Below are 25,868 nucleotides of genomic sequence, written 5' to 3'. Positions count from 1 at the left end.
TTAAAGTCTCTTTATGAGGCTGTTGAGTCAGCAACCCTGAATCCAATCCATCTGGGGACACTGATGAGGTAGTTTCTGAGAACTTTTCTATACAATTTTTGTTCCATATGACACCTTTGACCAGCATTCTTGCCTGGGAAATCCCATGGACAGAGAAGGCTGGCTGGCTACAGTCCATGGGGTTGCAAAGAGCCGGACATGACTTCATGGTTGAAGAACGACACCACCTCTGAAACTGTCTATACAGGGATGATGCTTTATGAAGATTTCAAATATATAATCAGGGACTTTTGGAGTCTAAAAACAAAAACTGACAATAATACCCACAGAGTATTATCTCCTCCAGCAATTATTAAGATACTATTATTGGGATTTCCCTGGCAGTCCAGTGGTTAAGACTTGGTACTTTCACCTCTGTGGCCAGGTGTAATCCTTGGTTGGGGAACTAATATCACACAAACTGACCCTTAGCCAGAAAAAAAAAAAGTTTATTAAAAAAAATATATTGTTATCTTCTGAATTCTTTTTTTCTTCTTCTGAATTCTTAAGATGACTGTTCTTTTTGGTTTGTTCTTTTGGTTGTGCCTTGCGGCTTGTAGCATCTTACTTCCCTAACCAGGGACTGAACTCAGGCCCTGCTTAGTGAAAGCACCGAGCCCTAACCACTGGACCACCGAGGAACTCCCTGTTCTACACTATATCATTTCTTTAGTTTTAGTTTGGTGCTTTCAACAGTGATCAAATATTCTTCATTGGTGAGGTGAGATTTAATTATGTGCAGCTACAGAGAACTAGCTTGTTCAACTTTCAGCTCGTTCCTAGCGTGTCTCCCAAACTGTGGAGGCTGGAGAGCTGTCACTGCATTCCCCAGATTCCTTTGCAGTTATGGGTGCTGGACGCCCTTTAGGTTCTTTCCAACCAGAGGCACTAAAGGGAGCCTTTCCTCTGGAGCTGCCTCTGTGGGAAGGGAGGCAGGTGAGCTGATGTGGAGTGTGGCAGAGGCGGACATGGAGCTGGCACCCTCACCCAGCAGTCCCGGGTCCCAGCCCAGCTAACAGCAATGTGACGGTCCAGCTCTGCAGGGGTGTGTTGGGATGTATTTCTGGAAGACCAGGTGATTATTCTGTGAGCTATCTATATACCTCAATAAACCCTCTGAGTTTAAACCACCTTGAGTGAATTCTGTTGCTTGTAGTTGAGAACTGACCACTTCCCGTTTTAATTACATTTAACACAGTCATGTTTCTGGTTTCTTCAGTTTTACAGCAACACATTCTCTGCTTTTCTAAGCTGAGACAATGTCCCTTGTATACAGTTAAATGCTATTTAAAAAATCAAACTACCATGGCATTGTTTTGGGATACATCTGTAATTTTATTACAAAACCATTCTTTTGGCATTAGTTGGTTACAGTGAGAGCACGATGCTGTGAGTGTGGCGGAGCAGCTCTGACCTAACAACTGCATCCCCTGCTTTCTGAACCGGAAGGTAAGTTCTTTATATCCTTTACATACCTGCAAACATTAACGCCGCCAATCCTGACACACAAACCATTTAGGGAGAAGTTGATGCTAAGGGGTTAGAGTAAATGTTGATAAGACTACAAAAGTTCCTTTATGGACTTTCTGTTTCCTCTCCCGCCCCCAAATTCTCTGCTTAAAAAAAAATCAAGTTACTTGGAACTAGTCTGAATAGCAGCAGCACCCAAGGAGCATCACACTTAGTTCATGTTAAAAAGCAGTACCTGTGCATTGTACGTTTTACACCACAGGCAAAGAGAATGATCGCTCTAGTTTTTAACTCCTTCATTAGAGTCTCTTAAAAAAATAAAAGCATCCCATCAAGTTCGTCGAGATGGTATTATTGCTGTACGTTTGTAGGTGGGTCACTTTCTGTGCTGTGTTTGCTTTGAAGGGATCTTCCAATATATCTCCAATATTCCTTTCTTATAGTGTCCTTTTCTTTAGCTAGGATTTCACATAACTAAAAACAAAAAACAAAAATTCATTAAAGGAAATGTGTAATTCAGTCCCTAGGGCAAACAGGGATTCTGGGCTAATACAGCTTAATTCAGGTCATGATCAAATGAAACAGACCATCAGAGTCATAGACCACGTGCACTAGTGATGTGGGTGTAGCCCTGAACAGAAGCGCCCGGCATGGAGTTCTGAGTAACCGCATTTTGAAAAGGGCACGCCTGCTGGGGCACTGAGATTCCAGAAGAAAAGTGCCACATCCTGCCAGCTTACCTCTAATGCTTTATTAAGAATGTCCTCCTTGTTGTCACATTGGTTTTCTAGCATGTCTTCATAGATATCCACGAGAAAGGCAATTAGGTAGGGAGAGCTGTGACTTGGCTGTAAGTCAAGTAATTGATTTAACAGATTGGGATATTTGGAAAGACCACGATCCTGCAAAATCCTAAAAAATAAATAAAACTATTCTCAATTTTGAGAAGGAAGAACAAGAATAGTAGAAAGAGTAAGAGAAAATGAGCCCTGTAATATAAGCGAGAAAAGTATTTTGAGTGAGGTTGAAATGAAATGAAAAATTTTTAATTTTTTTGGAGTATAGTTGATTTACAATGTTGTATTTCTGCTATACAGCAAAGTGAAACAGTTATACATACACATATATCCACTCATTTTTAGATTCTTTTCTCATACAGGTCATTAAAAGTATTAGCAGGGCTCTAAAATGAAATTTTTAAATTAAATCCGAGCTTTATGATGGATAATTAAGAGCAGAGTAAAATTAGCTAAAAAGAATAATGAAGTTTAAAGATAATCATTTATAACTCAAACTGTAGCACACAAAATTGAAAAAAAAAAAAAAATCTTAAAATTGAAAAGTGAGGGAAAAAAGACAGGAGAGATGTTTCTGCTTCTTGAGATGGTTAATCATCCCTTGAGCTCTCCAGACATTACAGAGCCCAGCCTCTGACAGACGTCCAAATGCGACTGAGCTCCATCCTCTGTGCTCCTTGGGCTTATTCCCTTGGAGACCTTTAAGTTCAACAAAGGGTCTGGTGAGTCAGTGGCCAGGCAAGAGAGAGCACGCTGATTTAAGGAGTGAGATGTGTTGCAGGAGATCTCCAGCAATGACCTCAGAAAGAGTGGGTGTACATCTGTGCAATCTGCTTATAAATGATGTATCTCATGCTCCTGTGATCCTGAGCTGAACGGAAACTGGTGTGTGTATTCTGTTCTGTGACATAAAGACCACAGGATTCATCAGTACAGGTAAACCTGTACCATTGTTCACTTGTGGACTACTCTAAAAACTGTGCTGGTGTGTGCTTGGGAGGTAAAGAAAAGGGGAGAGGGCACTGTTCTTGGGTGCTGTCACAACACTCTTACACTCACGTTCTCAGATCCAGAGAACTGGAGAGTTCTTTAGTATCTTTCTGGAATCTGATTATGGAACACATTCCATGATCCGTCATATTAGGAGGTTAAAAAATGAAAGCAAAAACCACCTCTTACCCTTTCAAATAATTCCATGCACTTTCATTATGTGGGACTAGCTTGATCATTTCCAGAGTGTACCTGTAAGGAAAAGGTCACAAACAAACATGTATCACTTTAAAATAGCAGTGACAATAATGAGGAACAGTTTCTGTACCGCTGCGTCACAATGCTGCTGTATGCTTCCACTTACCTCTCCCCGTGGACCTGGGACCTCCCTAGATTACTGGATCTAAATTAGACACACTGGGCCCCAAACCCTACACTAGAGTAAGTAATGTAGCATCAGGGACTGTTATCTAAAGATTAATGAGACAATTAAAAAAAAAGATTCTCAGACAGTATGAAATATGATTTCTTCTCAATCTACAGTACCAACAATATTTCAAGAAACTTAAGACACTAAAAGTAAAGGTTTCCTATACAGAGTATTAATTGTGCATTTATCATTATGAGTTTCATCTAACAATCCTGCCCTAGGGTAGGATTGGGGCAGTCTTTCTATGCTGTATCCTGATGCGTGAGACATGCAGGCACACAAATATTCTTTTAAGGAGTGAACAAGTGAAAATTACTAACTGGACTTCTCTCTCCAATATAGCACGATCATTGTAGCCCGTAGTGTTAGAAATTACAAAGTATCTTTGGTTCCAGACAGAGTTATTTCTCACATCCTCTTTGAGAAGTTGGTCTACATACTGTAGCTCATTATCCCAAAGTTTAAATTCCTAAAAGAACATAAAAAAAAACCATTCAATTAGGAATGTCCTATTATTTATAAACAGTGAAAAGAAATAAATAAGGACTTCCCTGTTAGTGAAGTGGATAGGAATCCACCTGTCAATGCAGGGGACACGGGTTCGATCCCTGGTCCGGGAAGATGCCACGTGCCGCGGAGCAATGTATTAGTCTGTGCTCGAAAGGCTGCGAGCCGCCACCGCTGAGCCTGTGTGCTGCAACCACTGCAGCCCCTGAGCCTGGAGCCTGTGCCCCCAACAAGAAGCCTGCACATGAGGAAGACTAGCCCTGCTCACTGCAACCAGAGAAACCCCACATGCAGCAACAAAGACCCAGGGCAGCCATAAGTAAATAATTTAAAAAATTTTTTAAACGGAAATAAAACTTTAACAAAGTTAAGCAGGGAGAACTGAAGATACAAGCTCATTACATATTTGGAGGGGAGTGACGCTGCGGGTCAAGGAGATGGAGGGTAAGGAAAAGTCATCAAAGGCAGGGGCATGGGGGACTTCTCTGCTGATCCAGGAGTTAAGACTCTGTGCTTCCACTGCAGGGGGCACAGGTTTGATCCCTGGTCTGGGAACTAAGATCCTGCACGCTTTGGGGCACAGCCACAAAGAAAGATGGGAAGGGTCATGAAGAATGAAAAATTAGGGAGTAAGAGTTAGCAGCTAAAGTGGCTGTAATTCAGCACCATCTTGTGGAAAACAATCTAGATACCAAGAAGGATGTTTTAACTACTTGACCCAACTTTTTAGAACTGTTCTAAAAATTAAATCCAAAGGGAAAAAAATAGTATATCTAACTAAGTGCTTGTGTACTGCTTTTTGGTTTGCTTTCTGTTTTGGCGGTGTGGCTCTTAGCTGTGGCACACAGGAACTTTAGCATGTGGGATCTACTTCCCCAACCAGGGACTGAATGCAGACCCCCTGCACTGGGAGGGCGGAGTCTTAGCCACTGGACCACGAAGGAAGTCCTTATGCATTCTTTAATGTGAAAACGTAGAAGAAAAAACCAAACTCAGTAATAAGACAATGATTACCTATACTACTGTATATTAATTTTATGTGATTTATTATTACATATATTAAGCAAAAGGAAGTGTTCAAAAATGCACATATATGGTAAAATTATATTAAAATACATATAGATAAATATACACAACTGGATTTAGATATAAATTTTTACGTTACAAAGCTGTTTCAATTTAAAAAAATTATGGAGAGAAGAGAATCAATAAAGACAACTTGAAAACTTTTGGTGAAATACTCCTGGTATAATGAATAGTGCAGAAAGCAGCAATCACTGGAAAAAATTCACAAGCCACAACACTACAATTGTTTGATGGAACAAATAAAAATGCCCAGAGTGGGAGTCGTAACTATTTTCTTCTATTCAGGATTTAGCATAAAATTTTAACAAGTAGGCAGAAATAAAATACTCAATAGTTACTGTACAATCAGATTACAAGGTTTATGTATGCAATACCTTAAGACATAAAGTGTCCTTGTTAATGAAAATAACAGCTGTACTGAAACTTTACTGCTGGGAAAGACTGAAGGCAGGAGGAGAAGGGGACGACAGAGGATGAGACGGCCGGATGGCATCACTGACTCGATGGAGATGAGTTTGAGCAAGCTCTGGGAGCTGGTGAAGCACAGGGAGGCCTGGCGTGCTGCAGAGTCGGACATGACTGAGCAACTGAACTGAACTGATCAAAAACTTACAACTACTTTTTCTATTCAATTTGCTAGCAAATATAATATGTGATGTAAACTCAATCAAAAAGTATTAAAAAGTCACTATTATTCTTTAATATGAAGTTACTCATCAACATATCCCAATAGATCATGAAAGTTAACCAACATGAAGGATGTCAGGTTTAATTAAATATCTTAATAGTTCTTAATCACCTTAATCATTATTGTATGTAATGATCTATATGTGTTTCAGTTTAAGTATACATATAATCTGATAGTAATTTAAATTATTTGTTTAAAAAAAAAATGTGAATAACACTGTAATAAGAAAGGCAATACCTGAATAACCCACTGTCGGTGTTGCCAGGCATGGTAATTCTTTGCATCCTGAGTAAGAATATCCGCAATAAACTCAAGTTCCTGTGATGGGTCTCTCAGCCATTCCACCAGCACTCGCCTATGATGCCTAAATTCAACAGAAGGAATTTTATGTGAATTTACCCTAAAACAAAAGTATCAGCTGCATGTGTTGTACTAGGTGATGTGGAGGGACATGCAAGAAACAGAAATTCACCTCTAATTCTCAAGACTCTACTGGGAAGAAAAGGTACCACAGGAGAAACTCTAAGAGAAAAAAATTTCAGAACGCTGAATAACAGCTGAGAAAAATAAACAGTAATTTGCATGTAAAATGAATCCACGTACCAAGGGCTTAAAGGTTTAAATGCAGCTAAATCCAGAAGAACAGTAATCTCTCAACAACCACAATATCCTGTGAAAGAATTTTCAACATGCCCAGATGTCACAATTTGACTATAGGAAGTATGATCCTGTCTCATCAAGTATGGAAGCCCGTCTGTGAACCAACAAGCTGTCGGTTTTCCTTAAGTCCGAAGGGGCGCCATTCAAGCAACTGCTTATTTCACCAGCTCATGGGCAAAACAGAATTCACTTCTACTCTGGCAAGCAGCTGTGACAAGTTGGTCGGAAGAAGAATTTCTGTACTAGGAAAATACTTTAAGAGTTCTCTGTCGGGTTCTATTTGTATAATTTTCTTTAGCTGAAATATTTATAAAAATCTATTAGTGAAAATGTTCCAAAATTTACTGTGGTAATGGCTGGACATATATACCCCTTAAATGGGTAAACAGTATGATATGTGAATTATATCTCAATAAAGCTATTTTTTAAAAACCATTAATATTCACTACATTAAAATGAGCAGGGGTGATGGAGAAAACGAGTAAAGAAAGATTTAATGTTTAAAGGGTGACCTACTCCACATGCATGGAAAATATAAAACTTCATCTTAGAGAATATAAAGGAAGATCCCAGAGGGAAAGGTTTCTAAATAATTTATTTAAGAAGACTTACAAGTCGGTGAACACTAGTGACAATTTATTTTTCCAGGTTACTGACAAATTCTATAATTCAGGAAAAACTTAAGAATTAATTCCTCCATCATGTCAAAATGATTTCTCAGAGCAAAATACTAAGAAGTTCCATGATTTAAAGATCATTAGTTAAATACAGGGGTTAATCTTACAGTGTAAGTTTTCATGGTTAAGAATTTAATAAAAAGTGCAATTAACTGGCATACATGATTTGAATTACTTATACTATCCTAGTTATGATAACAACTAGTGGAGTGGGGAATTTAAAACGCACTGCAGGACTTCCTTGGTATTAGAGTGGATAACAGTCCGCTTGCCAATGCAGGGGACACAGGTTTGATCCCTAGCCTGGGAAGATCCTACATGCTGTGGAGCAACTAAGCCTGTGAGCCAACTATTGGGTCTGTGCTCTAGAATCCAGGAAGTGCAACTACTGAGCGCACCTGCCCAAGAGTCTGTACTCGGCAACAAGAGAAGCCATTGCCGTGAGAAGCCTGCACAGGGCAATGAAGAGTAGCCCTCGCCTGCCACAACCAGAGAAAGCCCACGTGCAGCAGTGGAGATTCAGTGCCGTAAAAAATAAGTAAGTAAAATTTTAAAATTGAATTTAGAAAATTAAAAAATAAAGTGTACTGCAATTAAAAACTATTGGGTTGCCAATAGCACTACTCTGGGTGGCACTGTATTTTGTTTTTCATAATGATAGGTGGTAATGTGTTAATGACAGAGTCTGCAGTATCCAGAGAACGAAGGTACTTCTCTTCAGCAAAAACTACATGTAATCAAATGCTGAGAAAGCTTGTGATGTCTGGACACTTTTTTTTTTTTAAGATAAAATAGTACATAGTTTATATATCTCTTCAGGTAATTTTCTGGATTTTTTTTTTTTTTTGGCCATGCCGTATGCTTGTGCAACCTGAGTTCTCTGACTAGGGATTGAATCCAGGCCATGGCAGTGAAAAGCCCCAAATCCTAACCACTAGACCACCAGGGAACTCCCGTCTGGATATTTACAGCTTTTATATAAAAGCACCTTATTCCGAAGGGTAAAATAACTTTTAAATGAGGGACTGAAAACTGTCTAGACACTTTTTTTACTAAAATAACTTTTATAATGCAATTTCTCAGGAATATAACCATCATCTCCTCAAAAGGAAAGAAGTAACAGAAGCAAAGATGTTTAAAATTCTACAGATGGAAATCTGCAATAGCTATCACTTCCATGCCTTGCCAAATGTTGTTACTCCCTCTCAGATCTACTATGTTGTAACTGTTTGAGAAGATTAAGTATCTATTTATGGTTCATGCTCTTTCTTAACAACAGTATTTGACTATGCAGATAATTATTACCCAACCGGGTCAGAGAGCAGTCCCCTCTGCAGACGGGTCCACAGCTGGAAGCTGTTCCTTCTCTGAAGGCTAACCTGTGCGCTAGGTCCCTTCCCAACTCCAAGAAAGCTCTGACTCTATTCCCTTTTTCTCCAGATTTCTCGCCTTTTCCCTTTCATTAACACTCTTCCCCACATCATGAAGTCTTTGCCACTTTGGGAAAATAAAACCCAAAAGACACAGCCCTGACAAGCTGCTTGCTCTGTCTTTTTTCTCAAGAACCAACTTCATCTCCCGTAAGTGATGCGTGCTCTTCTCTGCGGATCATTTCCTCTTCCTGCCACCCCCGCCATCCTCCCCGACACCTCACTGCTGCCCAGTTGCCCATCCTACCCTGGTGGGAGGATGGCTCACTGACAACCGCCTATGGAACAAACCCACGGGTCGTCTCCACCTCCTGCTCTCCTGGGCCTCTCAGCAGCAGCGGATACTCTCATCTACTCCTTTCTTCCCGAAACTCTCCCTCCTCTTGGTTTCTGTGAGGACACTACCTTCTGGTTTCCTCCCTCGGTCATCCTGGACCACTTCTCTGCCTCTCGAACGCCAATGCTCACCCATGTTCTGTCCCCAACCTCCTCTAATTCTCCCAGAGCATCCTCATCCAGAGCTGTGACTTCAACCAAAGGGGGACACATTTCAACCACTCGCTGGGCAGTTTCAGCCAGGTTTTCTATCAGCACATCAAAGCCTCCTTGTCCAATCCTGCATCTACCCTTCTTTTCCAGAAATGTGCTGCTTTTTTCCTTAAAATTCCCCAAGTGGCTGGCACCACCATTCACCCAATGGTCAAGCCAAAATACAGACATCACTCTTCACCTCCACTCCCCTGAGAAGCTGAACTTCAAAACCTGTTGCTTCTGTCTCCAAAGCCTCTCTCACATGTATCCTTCTATCTCCCCAGCCCTACCACACTCTCTCCCCTAACCCCCACATGGCAACGGCCCGCCAGGGCTCCGGGCATACTCTGCTATCCTCCAGCTGCTGGCAGAGTAAACCTCCTGAGACACAAACCTAATCACATTACTTCCCAGATTAAGATTTGTCAGAAGCTCTCCACTGCGGCTAAGGTCAACTCCAAACCCTTGTCAGTGTCCGTGAGGCTCTTTATGCTCCTACTGCAGGACTCCCCAAAGGCCCGCCAGCCACATGGAACCACACGGAGTTCCCTGAGCGCATCATGCCCTTTCATGTTTCTCCCCAGAGTCCTCTCTTGGCCTCAGCAGTCTCTCCTTGCAGAAATCATCCTTAAATTTCAGGCATAAAGACAGGGCAGTGTGCGTGTCAGTCACTGTACTGGGAAAAAACCAAATGGTGGCGACCCTGAAGAAAGAGCAGGCAGTCAGCGGCACAGAGCGGAGACAGCTCTCGACGGACACCACGGGGCCGCCTCTCCTTCACCAGGACCCGGCAGCCCTGCCGCCCCTTCCCTCCCGCCTCCCCCTCCATCACCTCCAGCACCACGGTCGCTTCCATGCATGCGGCCCGCTAAATGCTGGGAACCGCCCAGACTCTGCCTTTCTTTCCTACTTGTCCTCTGTCCTCCTGCTCCAAACTTCTCTCCTCCCCCCTGTGTCCTGCTCCTCCCTCCTTGATGAAACCCATGCTCTGGTCTAGGTCAGGAGCTTAGTTTATAGAACACACACTGTAAGAGCTCCACCATTATACTTTTCACACTGCTCTGTAAAATAATTGGTTTCATTATCTGCTTTCCTTTATAGACTTTCATTCATCTTTGTTCTCCAGCATCAATAAAAAAAAAAATTTAATAAACAAATGAACAAAAGACCAAATACCAGGGACTCCTTTTATAACATACTGAATAGAAAACTGAACAGAAAACTGAATAGATTTTTCTGTTCGAATTTTTTTCCTGATTCTGGCAGTATTACAATTAATGTCGAAGTCTTAAATCATGGCAGCAAACATTTGAGGGTCAACTGTGGGTTAAGTGCCACTTCACACATTAAACAAAAAATCATCTCAGTTCTCCTAACACTGTAAGACAGGTGACATTAGCTCCGGTGCAAGGACTGTAAACAAATGAACAGTTCCTTATGGTTTCGTCACCCACTGGCAGGTACTAATTGATTAGCACAGCAACTTATTTCCTTCTTGTGTTCATCTTACCAAACTTGATAGTTTTTGGGCTGCTCCTCAATTATTGCCGAGATGTAGTTCATTTCCTCATGTAGATCCTTCTGAAGGGACTTTAAGAGAACTCTCCGGAAATGCCTACAGCAAATAATAAGTATCCATAGTGTCATTACTCCACGTACATTGCCAGGCACAGCATCAAATGAAGCCAAAAAACAACAACATAGACACATTTCTGGTAGGTATTCTATATAACCAATAAGTTAGGAATTTAACTGCCTGTGGTTGTCCAAACTTGTACAACTAACTGGTGGCTGGAAGAATCAAGAATTTTGAAGTAAAAATAGTGAAACGCAGCAGGTGTGAGAAAGAAGAAAAGACAACCAATCAGTGATTATTTTCAGGTAATACTCTGGTTACTAGCTTCTACTGCACAAGAATCAAAAATTTCTCTCTCCTCACATGGTATAACTTGCTCATTTAGATACATTATTCATATAATACACTATTTTATTACAACTATTACCAAATATTTTACTTTTAAAACCATCATCATAATGCTACTTATAACTGAAAACAAGCTTCTCTTCAATTTCTTGATAGGTAAAGTCAAACCATTAAATAAAACCTTTTCTCTAAAGACATAATAACTCTGGTCTATTTTTACTTCAAAATCTCAAAATATTTCAACTCAGTATATAAGAAGAGACACAAAAACTATTTTAAGTTACCTTTTAAAATGAAATGCTAAATAGAAGAAATGATAGCATTTCTATTATAATTAAAGAAAATTAGGTTGCACAGAGCACATACATATTCGGTTTGGTTTATAGGGTAATTTTAGGCGTACTGTTTTTAAGAAAACAGCAAATGAGTTTAGGAATTTTAAATAAATTATAATTTGCTGTGAGCTGTACATAGCAAAGAAATTCTTACAAGCTTGGAAGTGCGTATTTGAGACACAAAGTGATGGAAGACGACACTAATAGTTCCAGACAAACTTCACCCTCTAATAAGATCCTACAAAAATGACAATAAAGAAAAAGCATAAATCCACAGGGATGAGGGGATACCACAGCAACTGTAAGAGATCAACAAAACTATGGAAGATGGCAAACTGACAGTTTTGAGTGACTTATAAAAACACCAAGTTCTTCAGAGGCAACTCTGGACAGGCTTCTGGTCACCAGAAAGACCAGTCTTGATTAGAAGCTTAAAATGTTCAGCCCCACCTCCCGTTCTCCAGACAGGGGAGAAGGACTGGAAATGAGTTCATAAGCGATCATGCCCACATGAGGAAGCCACCATCAAATCCCAGCAGGAGGGCTTCGGAGAGCCTCCATGTGGGTGAACACACCCAAGCCCTGGGAGGGTGACACACCCCCACTCCAGGAGGACAGAAGCTCCTGTACTCAGGACCTCCCTGCCCAGACCCCACCCTATGTCCTTCTTCACCTGGCTGCGGGTCTCCATCTTTTACCAGATCCTTTAATCAGCTGGCGAACCTAAGTGTTTCTCTGACTTCTGTGAGCTGCTTTCGCAAATCAGTCGGCGGCCCCAAGGAGTGGATGCTGGAGCCTCTGATTTACAGCCCAGCAGGCAGAGGCACAGGATTTGCAATCGGCCCTGGGTGGGGGCAGCTTATGAAACGGAGCCCTTAGCCTGCGGAGTCCAACACCACCCCCAGGCAGACAGCATTAATTAAGCTAAATTACAGGACACCTGTGGGCTGTCACAGAGAGCCGCCTGGTAGGGGAAAATCCCACATGCCCTCAGTGACCAGAAGTGACGTGTGCTATGTGCAAGTAAAGAAAATGTGCCGGAGAAGGAGGATTGGGCTTTTCCTAAAAAAACCTCGACAACAGACAAGTGGCTTTATTTTCTGGAAATATCAGAAGCAGAAAGAAATATCAGACACCACGCAAACCAGGGTGAGGTGAAGGCTGGAAACAAGGAAATTTAAAACAGCGACACAAACAACAGGCCAGAAACCCCATCCTGCCCGACCTCCCTGCCAGAACTGACCCCCAGAACTGGGGCAGCCAAACGGGCACCCCTCCGACAGCTCTTCTTCAAATACACAAACCAGCCAAGAGAAAAGACCCAGAAATACTGACATGCGAAGATTTCACACAGAACAGCCACACCTCCAGGAACTTCACAGTGAAGCCCTCTCGATGACCAGTTCTGCAACACGCAGGGATGCCAAAGCAGGTTTTTCCTGCTTCCATTGTAGGTGTGAAATGAGAGTCACGAACTACCAGTCATTTGAGAAAAATGTGTACATGGAAGAAAGAGACCAAAACAAACACACAGAAAAATGAAAATATATCCCATCCGTGAAATAAAAAAAACAAAATGCTACTAAAGAATACCCAGAGAACAAAAAAAGAGCTCTTGTAAAATAAAAATGAGTGCAGGGATGTCCCTGGTGGTTCAGTGACTAAGACTCTATGCTCCCAATGCAGGGGGCATGGGTTCGGTCCCTGGTCAGAGAACTAGAGCCCACATTCTGCAACTAAGACCCAGTGCAGCCAAATAAATAAATACACGTTAGGAAAAAAAAAAAAAAAAAAGAGTGCAGACCAAAGAGACAGAAGATAAAGTTGGGGAAGTATCTCAAAAGCAGATAAAAAGAGAGTTGAAAATAAGAAAAGACAAGTCTCAGAACTACAACATGCAACTAAAAAACATTTCAGAAAGAACAGAGAAGTAATTATCAAAAGAATATAAAAAAATTCCACCCCCCAAAGTTAAAGAAAAGGTTAAAATGAAGGAACAGGATCTTCTCAATAAAGGCTGAAGGAAAGAGGAGGATAGTTTAGAAAACCTGAAGGAAAATGATTTCCAATCTTGAATTCTATTAGTAAAGCTAAAAAGAGACCAAAGACACTCTAAAACATAAAAAAAATCTCAGTAACAATTTCCCATACATCCTTTTGTAAGTTTTCGAGGATCTGGTCTATAAAATGAGAGAGTAAATCAGGAGAGGGATAAATGTGGGATCTCAAAGACAGGGACGAGACAGGGAAGAGCTGCAGGCCTGACGTACGGGGCCCCAATCTGCTGAAGGGTCCCCACTGTGCTGAGCAGGAACAAGACACTCAACAGGGGTACAGAGTTTGGAAGACAAGTTATTCACTGGAAAAGAGAAAACAAACTGTGATGGAGACAGCATAGGAGATGTAATTCTGTGTCTTCCATAGCAAGACTAATATTTAAAATGAAAAAATTAAAAACAACCAAGCATGTTATTTATAGAGGAGATTTTAAGGAAAAACACTGAGGAGTTGTTACCTCAGGGAGTGGAACGCTGTAGTGAGAAAGAATGGGGCAGAGACTGCTATTTTTCATTCAATGTGACCTTTAAACTCATATGTAACTTATTATTTTGATAAAAATTAAAGTTAAGAAAAAAAACATCGAAATGAAAACCTCAGACATTCAGACAGGAAATAATGATGATGTGTCTTACCACACTGTGTAATTGGCTGCATTTAACTCAATAGCATCTCTGGTTAATTTAAAAGCCCGCTCACTTCTCTCGTCGCGCTGCAGGACAGCCCGGAAATAATCATAGACGTCCTGAACTAGAAACAGAGCACACAACTGCATTAGGACAGTCTTTCTTGCTTAAAACGACCACTATAGTACAAAATGTTGTTTGTTTTCTATGTCTAGGAGGAAGATATCTTATTGCATGTATACGATTTACAACAATAAGCGAAACAAAGAAGTCCAGCGATGGTGACCGCCAACCTGAGAATTTGTCACAGCCACAATCCATGTGACCGAGCTTACTGCACATTCGGGTTTGATGCCAGAATCCAGATACCCCAACGATGTTGTGTATTAAGGAAAAACTAAGCATGCATACACTCAAATATTCACTTGGCTATTTTTTTCAAATTTTGATTACTTTCTTAAACTGAAAAAGGAATCCACACCATGACAGAAAACTCAAACAGTACAGCAAGTCCCACACTAAGCTTCCATTCCACTCAATTCCCAGTCCTTCTCCCAAGAAGCAACTGCAGAGTGATTCTAGTATATCCTTCTAAATATATCCTATCATATACAGGTGATTCTATCTTCCTTTTTTTTTTTTTTTAATACAAATGAGATCACATCACACTCTTATGCTCTGGGCTGTCTTTTTTTCACTAATACATTCAGTTCAGTTGCTCAGTCGTGTCCAACTCTTGGCAACCCCATGGACTGCAGCACGCCAAGCTTCCCTGTCCATCACCAACTCCTGGAGCTAGCTCAAACTCATGTCCATCAAGTTGGTGACGCCATCCAACCATCTCATCCTCTGATGTCCCCTTCTCCTTCCACCTTCAATCTTTCCCAGCATCAGGGTCTTTTCCAAGGAGTCAGTTCTTCGCATCAGGTGGCCAAAGGATTGGAGCTTGAGCTTCAGCATTCAGGACTGATTTCCTTGAGGATTGACTGGTTGGATTTCCTTGCAGTCCAAGGGACTCTCAAGAGTCTTCTCCAACACCACAGTTCAAAAGCATCAATTCTTCAGCACTCAGCTTTCTTTATAGTCCAACTCTCACATCCATACATGACTACTGGAAAAGCCAAAGCTTTGACTAGATGGGCCTTGTTGGCAGAGTAATGTCTCTGCTTTTTAATATGTTGTCTAGGTTGGTCATTGCTTTTCTTCCAAGAATTAAGTGTCTTTTAATTTCATGGCTGCAGTCACCATCTGCAGTGACTTTGGAGCCCAAAAAATAAAGTTTCTGTTTCCACTGTTTCTCCATCTATTTCCCATGAAGTGATGGGACCGGATGCCATGATCTTAGTTTTCTGCATGTTAAGCTTTAAGCCAACCTTTCACTCTCCTCTTTCACTTTCATCAAGAGGCTCCTTAGTTCTTCTCTTTCTGCCATAAGGGTGGTGTCATCTGCGTATCTGAGGTTATTGATATTTCTCCTGGCAATCCTGATTCCAGCTTGTGCTTCAACCAGCCCAGCATTTCACATGATGTACTCTGCATATAAGTTAAATAAGCAGGGTGACAATATACAGCCTTGACATACTCCTTTCCCGATTTGGAACGGGGATGTTCCATGTCCAGTTCTAACTGTTGCTTCTTGACTTCCATACAGATTTCTCAGGATGCAGGTCAGGTGGTCCGGTATTCTCAACTCTTTAATAATTTTCCACAGTCTGTTGTGATTCACATAGTGAAAGGTTTTGGTGTAGTCAATAAAGCAGTAGATGTTTTTCTGGAACTCTCATCCTTTTTCAATGATCCAACGGATGTTGGCAATTTGATCCCTGGTTTCCCTGCCTTTTCGAAATCCAGAATATCTGAAAGTTAACTAATACATTATTCAACGTCATATAAACTAGTACACATATCTATAGAAAACCACTTGGTAATTTCTATTAAAAATTAAAACTGACTATTCATTGACCTTAGTTCTTAATCCAGTTAAGTTTTCTTACAAATAAACTCCTGTATGTGCCCAAAGCATCCAAGGACATTTAGAGAGTTATTTGATAACATAAGAAATAAAAAGCAAGAAAAATCGGAAACTGAAATTTCCATTAGTAAAGAATGAGGTAAGTCCCTCATGGTACACCCATACAACAAAACCCTATGTAGCTATTAGTAACAATGCTGCTCTAGTATATACTGAAGTGGAACAATTTCTAAGATGCTGTTGAGTGAAAAAAGGAAGTTGCATAATAGCAGCTATTCATTTAAAATACACGCTTGGTAAAAAAAAAAATCTGCTTATTTATTTTTTTACGGCCGTGCTGGGTCCTCATGCAGTTATGGTGCATGGGTTTCTCACTGTTGCAGCTATTCCTGCAGTGGAAGGTGGGTTCCAGAGCGTGTGGGCTTAGCTGCTCCGTGGCATGCAGCATCCTCCCAGACCCACCTGCACTTGCAGATGGATTCTTACCTACTGGACCAGCAGGGAAGCCCAATATATGCTTATTTATGAATAATACTAGTTGGAGGAACAAGAATGGGAAGAAGACATAACTATCCACTGCATTCCACTACAAAGCTTACTGCATTTTTCAAACAGCTGCACAGCACTGCACTGTATGGCCACTGTATCTAATTCATCCCTGTCAATGTATGTTTAAGCGGCTTTCCTTCTTTCGCTGTCCTGTCACTGTATTCTTCTGTGCACACGTGCGAATTCAGCCCCTCCGTGGGCTATACACGTGGATCAAGAGTACGTGCACGGCTGGTGCTGACAGACAGTGCCAGGTGAACCTCTCAAGAAAGGTCTGATCAATGTACAGTGCCTCCGGGAAGGCATGGATACACCTGTACTTTCCACATCCTCACTGAGACAGCATCAGAATTTCTGATCTTTGCCAGCCTCTCAACTGACAGAACTTTAGACCTTGACAATTTTTATCTTGTTTTATTCTCATTTCCACAAGAGAAACTGAGGCTTAGAGAGATTCACAAGTTCACGTGGCCCAGAGTACTTTGGAGGTAGAGGTTAAATATACAAATCTAGTCTGACACCCAAGACCATACCGCTAGTCACAATGAACTAGGTAGGAGACACTGCAGTTGAAATGCCCTCACATCACAGCACAATGTAGAGAACGGATTAAGGCCCCAGACAGACTGCTTAAAAAAACCCAGATGCTAAATATTCCCATACTTCTCTTGCCACAATTAAAAATCTATGTGGACATGTTATGCTATTTTTCTTATAGCATACCATTTTCCAATTACTGACAAGAGCTCACAAACTTTTAGCAGGCCAGTATGCATGTCAGTATATCCTAATCTGCCTAACCATTCTGCTGCTACTGCTGATGTAGATTTTTTTCAATTTTGTTTCATAAAAATCACTACTTTAAGCGACTTTTCATTAAAAAATAAACAATACACATGAATGTATTTATGTGTGTGCCTTCCCCAGCGGCTCAGTGGCAAACAATACACCTGCAATGCAGACGACGCAGGTTTAATTCCTGGGTCGGGAAGATCCCTTGGAGGAGGAAATAGCAACCCACTCTGGTATTCTTGCCTGGAAATTCCAATGGACAGAGGAGCCTGGCGGGCTACAGTCCATGGGGTGGCAAGAGTCAGATGTGACTCAGCATGCACACACACATGCAAGCACACATATGTTGTGTCCTTAGACTACAACCCCCAAAGTGAAATTATCAGAGGAGAGCACAAATAATTATAGTTCTTTCCGAGCACACAAAGATCATCTACTTCTAAACACTATCTTTAGAATGCTGAGTTTAATTTACACCAAAGTAAAATTTAGAAACATAAATGGTACATAACTATGGAATATTATGTGGTCATTAAGAACCAAGCTCCAAAACACTTTAAAATGTGAAACAAAATGTTTGTAACACATTAACGATATATACAGAGTATACACACATAATTTTACATTCACACGTGCACACATACTAACTCTGTGGAGGGAATTCCTGACCAGTCCAGTGGTGAGGCCTTCATGCTTTCACTGGGGGTGGGCATGGTTTGATTCCTGGTTGGGAACTAAGATCCCACAATCCACGTGGTGTGCCCAACAATAAATGAATAAATATTAATTAAAAAAAAAAAAGAAACAAACCTAACTCTGTGGAAACGTATTTGCTGAGGAGTGAGAGGCTATGTACCAAATGTTATCAGCAGTTAGAGTTCTGGATGATGAGACTCTTCTTTTGATGGTAACCTTTCAAATTTTTCTACAATGAGCATGTGTGTGCCTGCTAAGTCGCTTCAGTTGTGTCCAACTCTTTGCGACCCTATGGACTGTAGCCCACCAGGGTCCTCTGTCCATGGGATTCTCCAGTAAAGAATACTGGAGTGGGTTGCCATGCTCTCCTCCAGCGGATCTTCCCAACCCAGGGATTGAACCAGCGTCTCCTGCATCTCCTGCATTGGCAGGCAGGTTCTTTACCACTAGCCCCACCTCAGAAGCCCACAATGAGCACGTGATACTTTAAAAAGCACTTGAAGTTTCTGGTATCTGGTGCTGCTGCCCACTGCACTGGATCTGTATCAGTGGGAATGGCTGCTACCAGTCCAGTTTACATGTCTCTCCAGACATTTTTCCAAGCAGATAAATGCAGCTCTGTTCTTGTTTATTTTTAATGAAGTTGGTATAACATTTTCATTCTGCTTTTTGGCATTTTTCCCCTCAGTGATGTGTCCTTTTATGCCTGTGTATATACATCTCTGTCATTCTTTGTTCACTTTTCCATACAGTGGATATGGCATACTTTACATGTCAATGCTATTTTGGGTTAATAAATAGAATTTTATATTTATTAGATTTTTCTGATATTAAATTTTTATATTAAAAGTCTTTTAATTAAAAATTACAAATTTAATATACTGTCATACTCAAAGTTTCTAAAACTTATGTGCCCCCTTTTCACTCAATACTGTTTCCACAATCTGTCCCTATTATAACAGACCTAAGATCCTCTTGGATCCTGATGGCTCAGCTGGTAAAGAATCTGTCTGCAATGTAGAAGACTCGGGTTCGATCCCTGGGTCAGGAAGATCCGATGGAGAAGGAAACGGTAACCCACTCCAGTATTCTTGCCTGGAGAATTCCATGCACAGAGGATCCTGGAGGACTACAGTCCATGGGGTCACAAACAGTCGGACAGGACTGAACACCTCCCACACACACACACCCAAGATCCTTTTACTGATTATACAGCATACGATTGTATGACGATACATTTATCTATTCTTCAAAACACAAATATATAGTTGGTTTCCAATATTTTGCTTTTTCAAAAATTACTGAGAATTTTAACAGTTATCAGAACTGTTTCATTATTTCACGTGCATAATTCACTCACTTATCTTCCTTGGTGGTTTATAAAGTAGTTATCTTCCCTGGTGGCTCAGATGGTAAACAATCAACCTGCAATGCAGGAGACCCAGGTTCAATCCCTGGGTTGGGAAGATTCCCTGGAGAAAGGAATGGCAACCCACCCCATTATTCTTGCCTGGGAAATTCCATGGACAGAGGAGCCTGGCGGGCTATAGTCCATGGTGTTGCAAAGAGTCAGACATGACTGAGCGACTCTCACACTCACACTGACACACACATACACACAGTAGTTACTTCTATTATTCTCGCTTTGCACCAGAGGAAACAAGAAGTACGAGAGGTAAAATAACTTGTTCGAAGTTACAGAGCCAGTAAAGTGGCACAGTTAAGAATCTGAACCAGGTGGTCTGGCTCTGAAGTCTGTGCTCTTAGCCTCCTAGGATATGTCTTTTTTTTTAACTAATTTTTTACGTTGCGATGAGTCTTAGTTACTGCATACAGGTTTCCTCTAGTTGTGGAGAGTGGGTGCTACCCTCTGGTTGTGGTGTTCGGGCTTCTCTTGTTGCTGAGCCTTAGACACACAGGCTCAGTAGCTGCAGCTCAGGCTGGGCCCTAGAGCTTGGGGTCAGCAGTTGTGGCACATGGGCTTAGTTGTTCTGAGGTATGTAAGATTTTCCTGGACCAGGAATCAAACCCGTGTCCCCTGCATTGACAGGCGGATTCTTATCCACTGTACCACCAAGGGAAGTCCAAGGACATGTCTTTGAAGTCATAAGCCAGAGTGAACCCAGAATGAATCATGAGAAGCAGCACTTAAAGGTTGTAAGATGTGAGAATTTCCCACTTTCACTAAATATATACATGACAGTGCTTTCTAAAATGGCTAAACATACAAAAATTTCCACCTGAAAACTATAGATCTGTTCATACTTCTCAAATCTGACATCACAAAACAGCTTATTTCTCATTTCTAATGATAATGGATTTTTTCCCCCTTATTTAATGGCCAATGAAATTGCATCTTCTATGAAGTGCCACTTCATACCATTTGTCTATTTTTTTATGAGTCTGCCAGTTTCTTTTTCTTTAGAAATTCCTTTCAAGGTTCTGAGTATCAATCCTCTGTTTATACATCTTCTCTCAAACTGCTGATTGCCTTTTAACTTACTCACGGTGTCTTCCGTTGCACAAAGGAAAAATTCTGATACACTCATAGATCAGTTTTGACTGATGGGTCATTTTTCTCTTTTCCTTTGTGCTTTCTAACAATGATATATTTAAGAATTAAAAACGCTGTTTTTTTTTAACCCTGCAAAAAATATCTTATTATTTTTAACTGAGAGAGAAATGTATGGCTGTGTAAGTTTCCATAAGGTGCCTTACAAATCTGGAAAAGTTGCAGTTTTCATTTCTCTGATCACTGGTGAGGTTACTAGCTCTTCACAGACATTTTTATTTCTTCCAGTGAATTATCTCTTCACGTATAATCTCTCTCATAATTTGGAAGCTTTTCAGTTTCATACCTTCTGATCTTCTCAATCAATTCTGAGTTTTACATCTTGCCTAGTAATTCCTTCTTTACCCTAAGAATGAAAGATTACACTATTTGCTCCTAGTATGTTTACAGTTCTGTTTTAGAACTTAAATCCACATGTAATCTATTTTATGTAAGATATGATATAGGGATACAACTTTGTTTACAGCCAAATGCACAGGTAACTGTAACAAAATCATTACTTGATTAATCCATCTTTCATACAGATATGAAATGTCCTTTTTATCAAGTTCTTACCTACACTGATAATTTTTAATTATTTGTTAATCTATTTCTGTACCAGTTCCACATGTTAAGAACTAAGCTTAGTAGTACACTTTCATATTTGATAAGGCAAACTCTCATACCATTGTTCTTTCTTTACAAACATTTCTTGACATTACCCTATAATCAGAAAAAACATTCCTTGTAAAATGTAAAAACATTTACATGTAAAAACATGTAAAATGTAAAAACATTCCTTGTAAAAAAAAAAATTCCCTTGTAAAAGAGGAATAATTTCGGATAAGAGCCTTAATTGAAAGAAACATATATATATACACACACATACATAAAACTACAAAACAAGCATTCTCTTTTGTTTATCCTTTCCTTGAAGAATAACAACATCTGCATGGTTTTCAATTTACAAAGCATTCCACATTCATTATGAAAGAACACTTTGTCAAAGAAAATAATCCACTCACTTTAATATCAGAAATGCATTCGAACTGAGTCAAACATTTCATAGTCAAAATATAGTTCAAAATGCTCATGTTTCAACAACCAAAGTTTATTCTAAATAAAACAGAAAATCATTCATCCACATGTAATTGATTTTATGTAAGATATGATATAGGGATACAATATCAATTTTATGTACAGATTAAATAGTAAATGAAAAGCGCAATCACATAGTAGCTACTATGTATTATAAAGTAACATTTAGGACTTATATTTAGAGTATGTCCATTGTTTAGACAAAATGAAATTTGTCATCATGAAAGTAAACTACAAAACCCCCACAAGATTAGTTTAAGTCATTTAGACCTTTATCAGACAAAAATCTGTCATCTATCTATAGTTGTGAATTTCAATTTTGCTACTAATTTGACTTACAGGCCTTTCCCAATTAAAAATAAACTTACATTTCTCACTATAAATGATCTGGACCACTGGATTGGGGCCATCATTCTGTGGCACTGGATCTATATCAGCCCATTCTGCTCTGTCCCTGAAAATATAGATATTTTTCAGTGATTATATTCAAGCATGTAAAGAAAAAATGAAATTTGATGTTCTTTAAAATGTCAATGATTACACTTTAACATCTTGGTGAGATTCTTCATGAACAAGTCTATCATTTTGATTTACAATATTAAACTTTGAAATAAAAATAAAGTGAATAATTTTCCAATTAAAGTAATTTAAATCAATAGTTTTCTAATTTAAAGTTTTGCCTAAATGCAAAAGTAGGTTTCTGTAGCAAGTACACAATAGTTTTAAATTAGAAAACAATCCAATTCATTGGTCTAATAAGACTCTTTGGAGTCAATCAACATTTTTTAAAAACTTGAATAACACTTTATTTGAATCATCTAAATAACTAGAAACTTATATTTAAAAATAAAAGTAATCACTATCATTTGCTTGTACACCAAGAGGCGGTCCAGGTGGTCAGTAGAGGTTGGAATCTGTGGAACACTGGCTCTACCACTGAACTAGCTATTGTGACCTTGAGAAAGTTACTTAAACTCTCTGGGCAGCAATTTTGTCATTTATAAAATGGAGATGATACTATTACCAACCAATTTTAGAAGGCTATCTGGAGGTTTGAGATAACGTTATGCGCTGAAAACGTGCATAATAGTAAGCATACAGTACATAGTAAATATGCTCTATATACACTATACAATTAGCATGTATTACAGAGTAGACACACTAAATGTACTATATAATATTACTGTATGCTTAAGTATATATGCTGTACGTTATACACACAGCATCTAATAAATGCATATAGCAAATATTCAGTGACTACTACTTCTCATTATCAAAGCTAAAATAGATTATAGTGGCAACAATGGGTGCCTATAGACATTGCTGTGTAAACTGCTCAGGGTGACCAAATTTTCTTTAACCACTCTTTTACCTATAGTCTTATCCTATTGCCCATTTTTCAGTTCTGTGTACTAATCAACTATGGGCAGCAAAAATTCTGTGGTATGTAGACAAATTCTAAAATTGTGTCCATTTTATAAGGAGAAACGCAGTGGAAAGCGTGCGTTTCCTGAGGCGTGAGACCTCGATGAGAGCGGTATGAGAAAGCTAGGGCTTCCCTGGTAGCTCAGCTGGTAAAGAATCCGCCTGCAATGCAGGAGACCGGTTTCGATCCCTGGGTTGGGAAGACCCCCTGGAGAAGGGAAAGGCTACCCACTCCAGTATTCTTCGGCTTCCCTGGTGGCTCAGCTGGTAAAGAATGCGCCCGCAATGCGGGAGACCTGGGTTCGATCCCTGGGTTGGGAAGATCCCCTGTAGAAGGGAAAGACTACCCACTCCGGTATTCTGGCTACTGGCCTGGAGAATCCCATGGACTATATAGTCCGTGGGGTAGCAAAGTGCCGGACAGGACTAAGCGACTTTCACTTTCACTTCACGAGAAAGCTTCGGGCAGGGGAACCTGACACAGGTCAGGGAGGAAACCCGACTATCGACTATCGCACGCCTCCGTGAGGAACTCTTGAGGGCTGTGGGGGCCACCTCCACCAACGGAGAGCTCGAACACATTAACTTCGAGGACGCAACCTGGAGAGGTGCCTTTCAAACTCGCTTCCTAAAATCTAGGCAAATCAGCCATCGGATGGGGCTTTTACCTAGAATTACGGGAGGAAAAATAAGACACGCGAGAAAAGGATTTGTCTGTCATTCGATTCTGCAGGTTCAAGTGGAGCTTGGGGTGGGGGGGAGGGTGAAAATGGGCATGACCAATAGAAAGCGACTGATGGGGATGGGGACGGACCGAGTGCCGGGCAAAAGTCGGGGAGGAAAAGGCGAGAAAGTTGCGGCAGCGCCCTACACAGCGCGCCGCTGACACCGCGGCCCGGGCGGCGAGGAGACAAGTAACGGGGTTTGTCACCCCCTTCTCATCCTCAGAGCGTAACTCGGCGCTAAAACCGCTGAAAGACGACGCTGTCCTGGGGTCCCTAAGATCTTCAGGCGAGCTCTCTGCGTGTCGGCAGGACAAAACCCACAGGGAAGACCCGTCCCCAAAGCGAGCCAGCCTAGGACCTTGAGGAAATCACTCCCTGCCAGCAACCCCACCGCACACGAGCCCTCAGGCTCCGGGCCCCACCCCCGCCGCCGGACTCCCGAGGCCGCGCCACAGCGCCGGCCGCGGCCGCCCCGCCAGCCAGCCCGGCGCGGGCGACTGGGGTCTCCGGCGCCAGACGGCCTGCCGTGGGCGTTACCTGTACAGGACATAGGTGGGCGAGTCCAGGCTCAGGAACCCGTCGTCCATAGGGGACGCCGCCGCCGCCTCTTCCTGCGGCGGCTGGGGAGGCGGCGGAGGAGGATGCGGCTGGGGCGGCGGCGGCGGCTCCGGCTGACCAGTCTCCCCGCCTTGCGCGGCCTCCCCGACCCCGTCGGCGGCCGCCATCACTGCTCTGCCCCGAGCTGAGGAGGTGGCGGAGGCCCCGCCCCCGGGCCCGCCCCCAGCCCCGCCCCCTCACGACAGCCACTTCCGGTGTCCCGCGCCTACCATAGAGACGCGGGCCAGAGGGTCCCGCGCCCCTGCCCGGCTGTGTTTGGTTTGCGCGGTGCGCGCTGGCGGGCTGTGTCTCGCTTACTGGGACGTCGGTTTCCCCCTCGCCCGGTCCGCGGGTCTGACTGAATACCTGTGGCTGGTGTCCCGAACGTGCTCGTGCTGTTCGGTGGTTGTTGGTGCCGCCGGGGGAGCCTCGGAAGCCTGGATGAGCGCTCCGCGTTAGCCTTCCAACGACATTTACATTCCTCGTACACCGTTTCTTTGTTTGTTTGTTTTTTCCTTTTGGGTGCCAAGAGTTTAGACTGCAGAATTCCAGTAGACCAGGGCTTTTGTCTTTTGAAATTAAAGTTCTGATTATACAAGGAAAATGTGTGTACGTTATAGGAAAGGTAAACGTTCATTTTACACACACTGACTACCAAGTGTAGGCAGGGCTTGCTCGTGAACGAAATAAAGTCTCTGCTCTAAAATATGCCTTTAAGAGTCCAGGACGAGCAACTCCACAGATGGTGTTTTGGTGTTTCGGTTGTTTTGAGCTGCAGGCATTTGAAAAATAGCAAATGCGGGAGAAGCTTTCTCTCAACTCCCTCACCTGCCTAAACACAGACCCTCCAAAGAAGAGCTCAGTGTAACTAAGCCCTCTCCCTGGGAGTTTCAAGAGTAGGAGTGGATGCCACACCCAGAAAAGTTTTGTTCAACTCTCATATCTCCAACCTATTCTAAGGGCCCATTCGTCGTCTTTTATTGTTCCTAAAAACGTTTTACTCTCCCCGTAAGAGGTCTTCATCTCCCCGAAGCCTGAATTCGTTTTTGTTTGTTTTTGGCCATGCCTCCCAGCTCCCGCAGCCAGGGACTGAGCCAGGCCTCTCACTAGTGAAAGTCCAAGTCCTAACTCTAGACCTCCAGGGAATTCCCTAAGCCTGAATTCTAAACCACCTCAGGGAGTTGTTAGTTTTCCTTTGGATATCTCTAGTCATTT

General features: G+C 41.6%; 1 protein-coding gene across 1 annotated transcript; it reads right to left on the bottom strand.

The window, feature by feature from the left end:
* Positions 1-1,350: 1,350 nt before the first annotated feature.
* On the bottom strand, positions 1,351-24,813 carry FNTA (farnesyltransferase, CAAX box, alpha). Its single transcript, XM_043893713.1, has 9 exons — positions 24,594-24,813; positions 22,275-22,360; positions 14,258-14,372; positions 10,816-10,920; positions 6,245-6,371; positions 4,047-4,195; positions 3,486-3,548; positions 2,250-2,421; positions 1,351-1,983 (listed from the first exon to the last, which is right to left on the bottom strand). The coding sequence occupies exons 1-9, from the start codon at positions 24,779-24,781 to the stop codon at positions 1,861-1,863; spliced, it is 1,128 nt and encodes a 375-aa protein (XP_043749648.1). The 5' UTR covers positions 24,782-24,813; the 3' UTR covers positions 1,351-1,860.
* Positions 24,814-25,868: the final 1,055 nt, after the last annotated feature.

The sequence above is a fragment of the Cervus elaphus genome, chromosome 32 (genome assembly GCF_910594005.1).
Source record: "Cervus elaphus chromosome 32, mCerEla1.1, whole genome shotgun sequence".
NCBI classification, from domain to species: Eukaryota; Metazoa; Chordata; class Mammalia; order Artiodactyla; family Cervidae; genus Cervus; species Cervus elaphus.
The sequence above is the reverse complement of the archived record's forward strand: the minus strand, read 5'-3'. Positions and strand labels throughout refer to the sequence as shown.

Coding starts and splice junctions, on each gene's coding strand:
- FNTA (XM_043893713.1), bottom strand. CDS start 24,781: ATGGCGGCCGCCGACGGGGTCGGGGAGGCCGCGCAAGGCGGGGAGACT. Junction 10,921..14,257: donor GCAGCCAATTACACAGTGTG/GTAAGACACATC, acceptor TATTTGCTGTAG/GCATTTCCGGAGAGTTCTCT. Junction 6,372..10,815: donor CCCAAAAACTATCAAGTTTG/GTAAGATGAACA, acceptor TGTTGAATTTAG/GCATCATAGGCGAGTGCTGG.